This window comes from Lagopus muta, chromosome 1, assembly GCF_023343835.1.
Source record: "Lagopus muta isolate bLagMut1 chromosome 1, bLagMut1 primary, whole genome shotgun sequence".
NCBI classification, from domain to species: Eukaryota; Metazoa; Chordata; class Aves; order Galliformes; family Phasianidae; genus Lagopus; species Lagopus muta.
The window spans coordinates 26,470,924-26,483,885 of NC_064433.1; the positions used below are offsets into that span (position 1 = coordinate 26,470,924).

Genomic DNA, 12,962 nt, shown 5'->3' on the forward strand with positions numbered 1-12,962 from the left:
CAAAATACTGAAGTTTTTGTTGCTCTGATGATATTTCCAGTAGGGAACAATTCTGAACCTGAGTGCAGGAACTCATATCAGATATGTCATATCAGATATAGTGAAATGAACAAGAAAACCTGAAATTTTTGCTCTGCAAATGGATATTTATGGGCAATATCACATATAACTTTACAATATTATGCTTTTGTGGAATGAAAAGAATTACCAGTTTTTCACACAGAAGGTGGTGACGCACTGCAATATGCTGCCCAAGGAGGCTGTGGATGCCCCATCCCTGGAGGCATTCAAGGCCAGGCTGGATGTGGCTCTGGGCAGCCTGGTCTGGTGGTTGGCAACTCTGCACATAGCAGGGGGATTGAAACTAGATGATCATTGTGGTTCTTTTCAACCCAGACCATTCTATTGTTCTATGATTCCATGATTCTCTGATTATATTTTCAGAACCTTAAAAAAAAAAAAAAAAAAAAAAAAACCATGAAATTGGATTTTTGTTCTTCAGATAATTTTCTGTCAATTGTCCCTCTGCTTCACATTATTCCATTCTGTTCGTTTGGCAAATACCTTGATACGTCATTTAGTGTTCCTGAATAGTCTGAGCTCTGTGCAGTGCAAAGCACATCACCTTTAAAAGCACGTGATCTAATAAAACTTGTGACAGTCCTTTCACCACTTCTGGAATTTTCTCTTATCCCTCCAGAGTTAGAGTACAGGCATCATTATTATTTTTTGCTCTTGTTTGGCTTTGTATTGTTACCAGAGAGCAAAGCGTGTGAAGCTTTCTGTGTAAATCAGTAGTAATAGTGAATCAATTCGTCCTTTTCACTGAAGCTTTGATAACTCACTTTTTCCAGAACAAAACTGAACACACACTAGAGTTTAAGAATAGATGTATTAAAATTCCAAGTATCTCAGACGGTAAAAGAGATTATTCATCTGTTCATCTTCATCTCCTGAAGATGCTCACTGTCTGAATTTACCCAATCTCTCAGAGTTTCATAGACAGATCTCTACAAATAATTATTTCCTCAGCTCTTGCCATGATGCTTGTACCCACTGAGCTCTATTTGCTTGAGCACAGGACCAAATCTGACATTGCATTGGAAGCTGACCATGTATAACCTGGTGTTCTCATGACAGCTTTACCCCAGGAGAAGCAAGCAAATGCCTGTGTTAGCTAGCCCTCCACTATCTATTCCTGTATATTATCTTCACACATAGTTCCATTGGGTCAGATACAACAGTCCACACTTTTGTTAACAAAAAACGCAGACTGTTCTGGACATCAGGATCAAAGGAGGGAATTTCTCACAGCTAAGCGGGGGAAAAGGAGACAACACAACATTTAGGTATGACACAATTGAGTCAGTGTTGCTGAGGTTTTGATATTCCCTCTGGCTAAATTAGAGTGAAATGACACCAAACAATTAAATATTTATTTGTATCACACTACAGTGATTAGCACAAGACGTAGCGTATATCCGTATATACTTATGCCATTTTGCCAACAAGCTATAATGATAAGCCTTGTGTTAAACTGTAATATAACTTTAAAAGAGAGAGAGGAGAGAGAGAAATCATAAGAGAAAATGGAGATTAAATAGCAGGGAAAGAAAACTCGGATCACCACCCTTGGTTCCAGTGTAATCTCTGGTCCAGTAATATTCAGGTGGCAGGTGCACACTTGACCGCTGAGTTGTAGTCCTTTATATTTATTGTCAAATAGAGATGTTTTTCATTTGTATCTGTAGTTTGCATGCAGTGGAGGAGTAGGTGGGATTCAGCATGCGCAGATGTGTGGAAGGAGGAAGAGCAGCATTGACCCTTCCCTCCAGGTGAGATGGGGGCTGAAGAGACCCTGTCCCTTGTCACGTTGGTCATGCAGGCTTCTCTCGCAGCAGGGGAACTTGCCTAAGCAAGGAAATAGAGCTGTCCATCTTCCAACATATTCTGCACCGCCTTTGGCAAGCACTTTTGGTTCCCTAATTCCAAATGCAAACTAAACACACAATTTCCTTCTTCAGCACTAAGCAATGCACCAATGGTTAAGACATGGAAGAGAGTTTTAGAGATTTTCCACAGGACTTTACAGTGGTATTATTTGATGGCTGAAGATTCAGCCAGCACTTCAAGGACAGATACTGTGATGCCTTTGATGAAAGCTGAAGATAATTTCTTGGTTAGATCTTCCGAGTGTTTCTCTTTACTTATCAGAATGTTTCTAGCCTTGCCCAGATTTATTCCACAGAAAATTTGCTGATGTCAAGTTGCCTTTTTAGTAATTATAGTAGTTGCACCTGTTGGTGCAGATGAGCATTGATGGCATGTTATTAAACCTATCTGAACCCTTTGCGTGTCAGATTGATTTACAATGGACTCAGATAAACACTGAAAAGCCATTGACTTTGGATAGATGCCTCTATAGTCTGCAAATTAAAGAAAATGGAAAGAAGCAGTACTGATGCAAATGGCTGTAAGTACTGTAAGATTAATTTATTTATTACCATCAGCTCTTCTTGGTGCATGGATATTTCTTTGTCACACCACTAGACATTGCAGGTTCCTGAGATGTGCACCACGACAGAGATTTTATCCACATATACAGGAGATAAATTGTAAGATATACTATACATTAGTTATGCCACATGCTGCTGGAGCTCAGAGCTCACTGGTCACTTATTCAAGATTATGGAGCCCTGGGATGAGCTGGTTTACTTCAGGTTCAAGTCTGGAGAAGATTTTAAGTATTGGTTTGTCTGGGACTCTCACCATTGTAGATAAGTCATATTCATGAAGTAGCCATTATTTTCTTCTCCTTCTGAGCATATTCCAGAAAACATTGGTGGAGTGGTTGTGGCACTTCACTGTCAAGATGCCCATCTTAGCCCTCACTCTTTTCTCAGATGGGAGCTGCCCTCACTATAAATGGATATTTGCAACTTGAGCAGCTGTATGCAGTGCTACACAATGTCCCACTATACACAAGAGGGTCCAAAAGCAGGCATATTTCAACAGTGTTACTAAGATGGGCTTAAAGATTTCGTTGGACCTTTGCACTTTTTAAATCTCTACTCTAAATCACTAATCACTGCAAGAGAAGTAGCAATTAAATACAAAAAGTATGAACTGAGGGTTCAGTCCCTTTGGTACCAAGCATGCCTGCATATTGCTGGTCCTATATACATCTGTGGCAGCTGAGGGTACTCAGCACCTCACAAGTTCAAATTATGAAGGGGAAAAAAAACTTTTCTAGTCAAGAAAAGCAACAGAAAAAGTGGATTTCTTGTGATTACTGATTGAATAACAGATTAACAGTAGTTGACAAAAACAGCAGTTTCAATTTCTGTTGACTGTTGATATAGCACGTATTTTATTTACACCATCTCCTGCCAGAAAAAATCTACAGGCTATTGGTGTCAATTTCTAGAGAAGCACAGACATCTCTGATAGCAGCAGTTGCAATGAGGGATGTGCCAAATCCACACGTTTGAGATGCACTGGATGCCAAATATTAGAATTGTTTCTCCCTGGCTGGCAAGTACAGATGCTTGTAAGGGTGAGACAGTAGCTTGAAAGCAGTTATGGTAGCTACAAGATGAGTGGGAGAGGTGAGAATACTGCCATTAAAAGCAACTGACAGCTTGGTGAACAGAGAAGCAGCACTGTGAGTTTCATGTTCTTCGTCGTATGACACTTTTTCTGTCATCATTTAACAGCATTTACAGGAAGATATTTACTCCGGTCTGTTAGGGTTTCTTTTCTTGCAACATATTCTACGCTTTTATCATTCTCTTATCAGTATTAAAGTTATCTTTGTAACAAACATTTGTGATTCCCAGAGTAGATAATTAAGACTCCAGCTGAGAACTAACAGCAGGAATAATAAGCTCTTACAGCCAAATCTCATGGTTTTCATGTGAATGACTTGTCAGTAATACAGCAGGAAAAGAAAAACAGTGCTCAAGAAATAGGAAGAAGGTGATGCAAAACCTAGATGTAAGCCAAAATATTCCTCTTAGAAGGAATCAGTGGGCAAATCCAGGTAGAGTCATAGCAAGAAAGATTCCCGGATCTTGTTCTTCACTATATTGCAGACAACAGAGTCACCACAGCAAAGATTATTGTTCATTTTGGGAAGAGACTGCACTGCACATTGTGGACCTAGGTGACTATTTTTATGAACTTTTCCAGGAGAGATTAAAAAAGCTCTGATTGAAAAGAGAACTTGAAGTAAAAGAGAAGATGTTGAGTGTCAGCTGCCATTTCACTGCTGGGAGGGGAGTAACCAATTTGTTTACTGGTAATTGAGGTAGCTTCTTAATGTGCACGCCATGTCAGAATCTGAATACTAAAATGACAAAGCTACCCACCAATTCTTTATATGACTGCACTTTTGGGTCTTGGTCTCCACAGCTGTGTGAAGTCAAATTGAGAAAGCAGCAGCTGCTGCTTTTACTCTCTGGACCATTTTTAAAACAAGAACACTCAGTGCAGATCTTTATCAGGCCCTGTGGCCTTTCTCTGGCAGCGGCCAACAGCAACCATAGGGAAGAGTACATGTACATACATCATTTTCCCCTTATCACTTTATAAAAACACTTGGTCTTCCCCCAACAGCTGCCAACAAATACTGAGTAGAATGTGCTAGCAGTATCATGAGGTAGATGCTACCAGACCAAGTTATCTAAACCCATTTCCCATGTAAGACAATATGGCACCCACTTTCACTCCTTAGTAATTAGGGCTGAATATGACGTGTTATGAAAGGATTAGTTTTTAGTCAGGTTTAGTTATTGGTTTTTGGATTATTATTATTTTTTTTTTTTAAGAAGTGGTGTCAATCTGTTCAGATACACAGAAATACAGACCACCAAACTCAGTGGCAAAACTGTATTTATTTGTAAGTGATGAAATCTGCAGTTATCTATGAATACAAATAATATAGAAGCAAAGACAGAAGTTGTTCCAATGTCAACAAGGCCATGCAGGAATCACTTGAGTAAAAATCACTATTCTATGTGTTCTCTTACATCTGAAGTAAAACTAAGCTCCTAGCTCTGTAATTTAGAGCGCACAGAGAATCTGAAACTACTGAAAATTGTTGACTATTCACTGTTCATAGTGAATTATATGGGCTTAGTTTTCAAAATCTGTGTTCACATCAAACAGAATCCAATATTCTTTTCTAATATTTTTCATTCAGATAGCCTTTGTAATTTTCCTGTGACCATATCAGAATGTCTGTATATCATATGTGAAAACATCTGAATACATGAATAAAGTGATGCTGAGTTTCATTCCAGAGTAGATCTATTTTCCAGAGACTTTCATTTCTGGATGGGTGAAGAAGTAATCATGAAGCTCAGGAGACTGTGTGAAGAGGTATCTTTCCTTTTCCTTCATTCCTGATTGATTTAGATACTTAAGTATCATATTGTTCATTTTCTTAAGCTCTTCTATGTTCTTCCTTTCAGATATGAGTCTGCTTGATATTTGGTCCATCTTGTTTCTAGTTTGAACTTGGAAAGGAAAATACATCACATTAAATTGTCAGCATTTAAGTTAAAAGCATCACTACCCTCTCTTGTACTCCCATGTGAGATTGTTGGGAATTATGACAATATTAAACAGGAAAACAAAAGCAGAATCCAATGGGAAAAAGTTAGGCATCTGTGGAGTAACCTGCTCACTGAATTCTTTAAGTGTTTATATATACACTTTTTTGTAACTACAGAGCAGTGTAATACAACCAAATACTCTGTCTCAGACATATTTTGCAGTCTCCAGGAGTGTATCCATTCCATTTGTGTTCGTGAGAAAACGTGTTATTAAATGGCTCCAAGTTGCTATTTCTGGGCACTACTCACCTATGTTTTTCTAGAAGCACACTTAGTAAAGCACAACAAAGGCTACAGCCACAGCATTTGCTTTCCTAAAGCATTTAGATTAAAGGAGAATTCTTGTAAATATTGGCATTGAAAGGTGGTGTTCCTCTGGAATACCAGTGTGCAGTACCCATTATATACATTTCTGGAGCTACTGTACCATTTCCAAGCCCAAGCAAACTTCTTTAATCCCTCAAGTAACCTTCTCACTATTAGTTATTTTACAGTTTTTCTGCTTGAGGGGCACATTACTCATTTATCTGCACACTTAGCAGCAGCACGTTAAATATATCTGAAATTCAAACAGTGGATGTTTTAATTAGTGTTTTACAATCATGCCACTTAATGTTTTGCTTGCGTATTTGTCTTACGCTTTGTCTCTTGAGAGCTTGTGAGCAAGTTCAGTCAAGGTTTAGGATTTTCTCTCAAGAAGGAAAAAAGGATTTTTGATAAATTCCTACTATAGAGTAAAAATAATCTTAATTTCTCATGGATTACAATTCTTTCAGAATGGACTTGTGCATGGAAATAACATACCTCATGCTGCCCAATGCAATCAGTACAGAAAGCCCCAAGATGACAAAGGCTCCATAAAGTAAGGCCATCTGTAGCTCTGAGCTCAGCAATGTTAGCTGATGTATCTCAATCAGTCCAGCCCAAGTGGGGTAGTAAATATGTCTACAGACTTGATGCTATTATCTGATTTTTTGTTTATTTGAGGTTTTCTTAGTTCCAAACACTTTCCCATCAGTTCTTAGCTGCAGTTTTCAGGTCTTTCAGAAAAAAGGATAATATCTAAAAGGAGCTCGATTTAGGTGCTAGCTTTAGTGTAATTCCAGTTTCAGTGAAAAGTCACTAATACTGAATTTCCTCTGGAAATATACAAAAAGCTTAATCACTGCCATATAGTTGTCTTAAAAATTTAATTTAATATTGGAGTTTTCAGGGACACACCTTCACACTGCTGAGCTCAATTCTTGACAGCTGTTTAAGCTCACAAAACCTTTGCACAAAGAACAAAGTTGTGCCTTGTAGCACAGAGAACAGAGGCCTGTGCTTCTATACCAAGGACCCACTGCCCACACCTCGCTAAAGACTTTGGTCATGCATATACAGCAGTAGGATGTTATAAGGTAGCATGACACATTTCAGCAAAGTTCTTCTCCATAGTCCCAAATTTTTAAGAATCACTGTTTGCTTTACTTACTTATTAAGAATATTACAAATGAAACAATTGCCAAACTGACAATCAAAGTAAGAATGAAGGCAATGAAGAAGTAGCACTGGTTTCTTGTTTTGCTCCCTGCTAGGTTCTCTCTAGTACCACCAGTGCTCTCAACGTCCTCACCTGTAAAGAGATGACAAGTCATTTGGTGATAAAGTTTGATCAGTTTCATTAGAATAAGCACGACATTAATTCTATGATCCTATGAAATGTGGCAAAACGCCCTAATGATAATAGGTGAAGTCAAGTGAAGACCATGAGAAAGTTATGCTTATTTCATGAGATTTCAGAGATTTCATGGTAGAAATCTCTGACAGTTTTGCAACTGAGCCTGTAGTGAAAAAGCTGAGGGAAGGATGCATGTGCCATAGTAGTGCTCCAACAATGAACAAACCTGGGGCTGAACAATTGGCTGAACTAGCAGGAGATCATTGGGAGTACCTCAGTTTTTCTTTATTGCATTTAACGTGCTCCTGCATCAGATAAGATTACATTTTTTAATATTTGGGAGGCATCGTGCTTTTTTCCCTTAGCATTCATAACAAATCATCATATACTATGCACCTGCACCAATATTGCTTTCTAATTAGAATAAAAAGGAAGGTGACGTCCTGCTACTACTCTCAAGAACAGTAAGCTATCAACAGAGTTCTCAGAAATATTCCATGCTTGCTTTGCATGATGAATGCTCCATACTGGCTGAGCTTTCCAGGCTACAGTGCTGCAAAGAATCACTGAACACAGACTCTTGTCATGCTGCAAAGAGTGGGAAAATTTTTATTGTTTAAAACATAAAGAAATTTTTGCATGGCTGCTACCAAGGCAATCCAAATATGTTTACATTTTGAATAGTTTTTAACATGCTAATGTGTTTGATTATGCCAGGTCATACTAAGCTACTGAATGAAAGGATTGCCGTGAGTACTGCAACACTCCTGAAACATCATTTTTAAACCTAACTGGGCATCTGCTATACTGCTAAACAGATTGCTCATGAGAATGTAGTATTTACTAAACTGTAAAGTACGACACAGCTCTCATTGATTTTCTGGCAAGAGAACTAGAATTTCATGCTGCTGAATAAGGCAAATTCAATATCTTACCTAAATCTTTCCAAGCTTTAAAAAATGTTAAAAAAACAATAACTCTCTGTGTTAAAAAAGAATAGTCCTAGAAGAATACAAAGCACTTTACAAGTGGATGCATAAAATATGCATTAGGCTACCTTTATTTACTGTTGAGTAGCAAAAAGTTTTTTAAATATGGAAAGGTATATTATATATATTAAGCTACTTAACTAGAAGGATTATTAACGTATGGCCCTTTGAATCCCAAACATTCTGTAGTTCCATACCTTTCCTTCAGTGAAATTTGCCATTACAGTAAATAAAAACTGATCTCTGCTCTCTGGTGACAGTGAAGGAACCCAAGAAAATGGCATGAAGATGTGTCAGGGGTGGTACAGACTGGATGCCAGGAAAAGATTCTTCACCAGAGGGTGGTGGGCACTGGAACTGAGCTTCCTGGCGTACAAGGAGCGTTTGAACAACACTGTCAGACATACAGTCTGAGTTTGGGGTGATGCAATGCGGACTCCGGAATTAGGCTTGATGATCCTTGTGCATTCCTTCCAACTGGGGACATTCTATGACTTTATGATTTGAAAAGCAATAGAAGTGGGAGAGCTCATATCACAAACTAAAGAGATTCTGTGAATCAAAATGCTTAAAAGCCTCTTAAGATGCTTCACACTTGAGTCCTTAGGAGATATGTCTTAGAATAATGAACAGAAAATCACCGGCATTTCTATTGCCACCAGTGAATTTTAGTGCTTGGGAAGAGTTACAGTGCTATCCATGGAAGAAGTATAGACCGCAGTACTAGAGAAACTACCTTGTCTGATGGACTCAGATGGAAAAGAGGGACAAATTCAGGCTTCACGGTGAATCTTTAGTTAAATGTAGGGATTTCCTAGAACCTGACACCTGAAGCAGTAGCTAAACCATTCATATGGTTTAAACTATGCCTTTTTTTTTTTTTTTTCCTTAAAATTTTCAATGCAGAGTTTGACATATTCGTCTATTGGGCTGTTAACACCTGCACACTACAATGTCATTAGTGTTTTCAATTTGTTTTATAGCCTATTTGTGTGCAAAGAATAAACATGAAATATTGCCATACGTACCCAGTGGACGCTGAAATTCATCTGGGCAAACATTTAGTTTGTTCAGGTTGTTTAAGGAATCAACTACGTAAAGCTTTCTTTCTTCATCAGTACTGGGGAGGTTAATTTCCAAAGAAGTTTTCTCCATTGTATCTAGAAGAAATTATAATTAAAAAGTTAAGCTATAAAGATGTAAATTGACTGGTAATAGTAGGTGTCCTGATGTGAGAAGCAGCTGTAACAACCCCTAACATTTAGAGATTTGAAGGACCAGCACACTTGAAGACATGGCTAACCCAGTGTGTTACTGTACTTATTCTGACAAAGCTTCATTTCTACATCGTATCTGTGTACCTGTGAATGCACATTTATGTATATATGTACACATATATACATATAATTGCACGTATGTATGCATATATGTATGTGTGGAGAGAGAATATCTGTTTCACTAGTATTTATTTGGGCATTAGATATTCAATCATATAACTTCTTCTAGTTTGGTGGATACTTATTGAGATGAAGAGTGATACCTGACCACAGTGAAAGTCAAATCTTCACCAGCATCAACAGCAAGGATGTCACATAGATCCTGCACTTTCAGCACAGAACTATTCGGTGATGAGACATGGCCAGAAAGCAGGTACGAGTATAGGGGGTAAGAATAAGCAAGAATACAGGTCTGCCTATGCATGCACCTTGTAGTGTCACTGTGAAGTTATTATTTGTGAATAATGGGGGGAAAAAAGTTATGAATTAGTTGTACTTCATATAAATGTTAATTATGGATGAGTTAAAGTCTGATGCCAAACCTTTTCTTCAGACCATTACGCTTTGCCTTAAGAAAAACACTGATTGAGGCCTAACAAGAAAGTGTGTCAGTGCAGTCTGGGTGTGTGAAATGTTTCAGTGATTATACAAACAAATTCAGCTATGAAGAATAAGCACTACCTAAACAGGCTCCTGTATGTGTTGAAGCACACAGTTCTAGCCATCAAGAGATGCAGTCGCTCTAACAAGGCAACTTAGACCACACTGGTCACTGAAAACTCCCACTGCAATTACTGAAGAAAAATATGTTTCTCCAGCAAATATTCCTCTTCTATTTAGATGTCATTCTAGACCTTAGAATTGCAGTCTAAAGATACCTTTCCTTGCCAATGAATGTAAAGCTGGAGCTTGCAGTGGTTAGTTTAGCCCTAATGTTGAACAAATCTTACACACTGAATATTTTATCAAATCCCCACGTTCAGTCTTGCCTGTCAAACACAACTTAGCACTTCATGAGATGTAAGCCTCACCCTGATGAAAGATGTTAAGCACCTACAGGTGATTTCTGAATCTTAGACAAGTTGAATCGTCCCCTCGACATGCCACCCCCTCCGTCCCTCTCCAATAAACAAAAAGCACTGCGACTGGATTCCTAACTCAGCACTTCACTGGAAAACCTAACTAAAATGTTTGAGGAATACAGGCATAAATGGCTATAGAAAACACCTTTCCCTTACAAGAGAAGATTGCCACAATTCCCTCAGATTTAAGCACATAGCTAAGCATTCCCTGAGTTTTAAGCACTGAAGAGTAAGTGCTTAAATCACTCCTGACAGTGGGAGTTCTAATAATGGAAACTGACAGGCCTACATGTATACTTTTACATTTATATTTAGTAGAGCAGAAGACAAGCTTGCAGCTTGTTTTTTTCTCCCTTCAGAATTGCTGAAAAACACAAAAATAATGTAGCAGTGGTGAACTGTACCTAGCACCTGACTTCCTTTTGTGCAGCAGTAGCTTCAAGGCAGAAGGTTGTATGCACTTCCATTGCCCTGGAACGTCACATGGTGTGAGATCACGCCTCGGCCAGCCCCACTGCCACCTGCACACTCACTGCCGTCTCCCCACAAGCGCACTCATGGCCAGCTGCAGCCATACAGAGCCATGCATTCCTACAACAGCATGCTCAAAGCTACCATCTCATGCACAAACGCTTCTGGTTATTTTTAGCTTCCAAAGAGCAGTTATTTCTCTGGGATATTCTGATTAGTACCTCCCTGCAGCTTCAGGAAAGACTCCTTAACAGCTTGAGCTGTAATAAATGTGAGTACCTTTCATACATTGCTATCAGTGGAATTACACATTTCTAATTTCATTGTTACTTGAAACTGACTTCCTCACTGTGCATGTTACTGTGGTGAAGGAAAACCCTATGTTTTATTTTCTGGTGATATTTTGAATAAATGTGAGAGGATACAGCAGTGCTACTGGCCAAAGGTATTGACGAGTCTTCCAACAAACTAAAACATTGGATTGGTTACACTTTGCCAGTCTTTCTCGCACTTTAACCTTCTTTAAAGAACTTTTCCTCATTTGATTTCTAAATTTCTCCCTAGATTGATGTAATAAAATTAGAACTTAACGTGAAGACACTGAAAGTTCTCAACAGGAGAAAAAGAAAAGAAAAAAAAAAAAAGAAAAAAGAAAAAAGAAACAACAAAAATTAGCTTAGAAGGAATTAAACTAACAAGAAAATGAAATGTTACTTACAACATCGCCACGTTCAGGTAAAAGGCCAGCGTGGAGGAACTCAGCCCGTGCCAAAGCCCCAGAGCAGAACTTGTACTGCTGTTCCCCTCCACTTTTAGCCCCATAGGAGCCTGTCAGCCCCTGCAGGACCCATGAAGGCAGTCATGAAACAGACTGTCTCTATGGATCTATATTTAGCATTAATCTCAGCCAAGCACACTGACTTCACCGTATTGAACTGTTTAAAAGGAAACCAGCATATGCACAGCTCTTTAATATATTGGAATCATTAAATATCCTATAATGGAAACATAATGCGCTATTGAAGATCAGTATTTCACTAAACCTTTGCTTTATGATTCCTTTTTAAAACTAGTTTGCTACGAAAAAACGTCATAGCGATATTACTGCAGTTATGAGTAACGAGTTTGCTATGCAGAAGTCATTTCTACATGACTGCAGTTATATGTACTTTAAAGGCATCAACTGGAAAAGTTACTTTCCTCCTCCAACACCTTACAAATTCAAATATATTACCACCTGGACCGATCTGTACAGCATCCAGAAAAAAACACTCTAAGCTGATTGTGAGTACTGATAGTTCATGGAAAGACTTTTCAATTGCTGTTTTTTTCTGTTGCTAACATTGCAGAACATAATGTTACAGCACACCATTGACAGGCAGCCGATGCTAACAGGGAGCATGGGTCAAAACAACGAAACTTTTCTCAAGCAATTCTCTACTTCCACATTAATGTATGTTAAACTGACCATGAATACACTTTTCTTTCAGGAAAGAGCACAAGGTGATGCACCTACTGACTCAGTTTGCCCCTATATTGTGACAATCTCTGAAGCTGCACCATCAGTAGCTGTGCCAGTAATGCAGCTTGCTCCCTTCTTGTTTGGTCCCCTAAAAACCCTCCATTCAAACAAGGACATGCAATCAATCAATCAAGATTATTCCACTTCCATCCCTGAAAGATTCCTAACACCATCCTAACTGCAAGGCAAAGACTTAACGCTCTCCTGTTCTAAGCTTGGAAAGGTCTAAAATACCACCAGATCTCGAGCAGGCAGCAAAACAGCCCATCTCCTCCCCTCTTAACAGCCTTGGACGCCATCCCAGTCTCTGCAGCTGGCACCTACAGCATTCTGGGGGAAAGGG

The 12,962-nt window shown here is 38.7% G+C and overlaps 1 protein-coding gene across 2 annotated transcripts; it reads right to left on the reverse strand.

The window, feature by feature from the left end:
- Positions 1-4,876: 4,876 nt before the first annotated feature.
- Positions 4,877-12,936, reverse strand: LSMEM1 (leucine rich single-pass membrane protein 1). 2 transcript variants are annotated; one of them, XM_048958031.1, is made up of 5 exons: positions 12,857-12,936; positions 11,816-11,935; positions 9,296-9,427; positions 7,093-7,233; positions 4,877-5,519 (listed from the first exon to the last, which is right to left on the reverse strand). In XM_048958031.1, exons 3-5 carry the CDS (start codon positions 9,420-9,422, stop codon positions 5,311-5,313), a joined length of 477 nt encoding a protein of 158 aa, XP_048813988.1. In that variant the 5' UTR covers positions 9,423-9,427; positions 11,816-11,935; positions 12,857-12,936; the 3' UTR covers positions 4,877-5,310. The 2 variants fall into 2 exon arrangements, with proteins under 2 accessions (XP_048813988.1, XP_048813981.1); XM_048958024.1 differs by lacking the exon at positions 12,857-12,936 and having other exon boundaries at positions 11,816-12,495.
- Positions 12,937-12,962: the final 26 nt, after the last annotated feature.

What these genes read in the sequence shown, in the direction of transcription:
- LSMEM1 (XM_048958031.1), bottom strand. Translation starts at nt 9,422, where the DNA reads ATGGAGAAAACTTCTTTGGAAATTAACCTCCCCAGTACTGATGAAGAA. An exon ending in TGAATTTCAGCGTCCACTGG is followed by an intron (nt 7,234 to 9,295) that starts GTACGTATGGCA and finishes ATCTCTTTACAG; the next exon opens with GTGAGGACGTTGAGAGCACT. An exon ending in ATTTGTAATATTCTTAATAA is followed by an intron (nt 5,520 to 7,092) that starts GTAAGTAAAGCA and finishes TTCCTTTCCAAG; the next exon opens with TTCAAACTAGAAACAAGATG.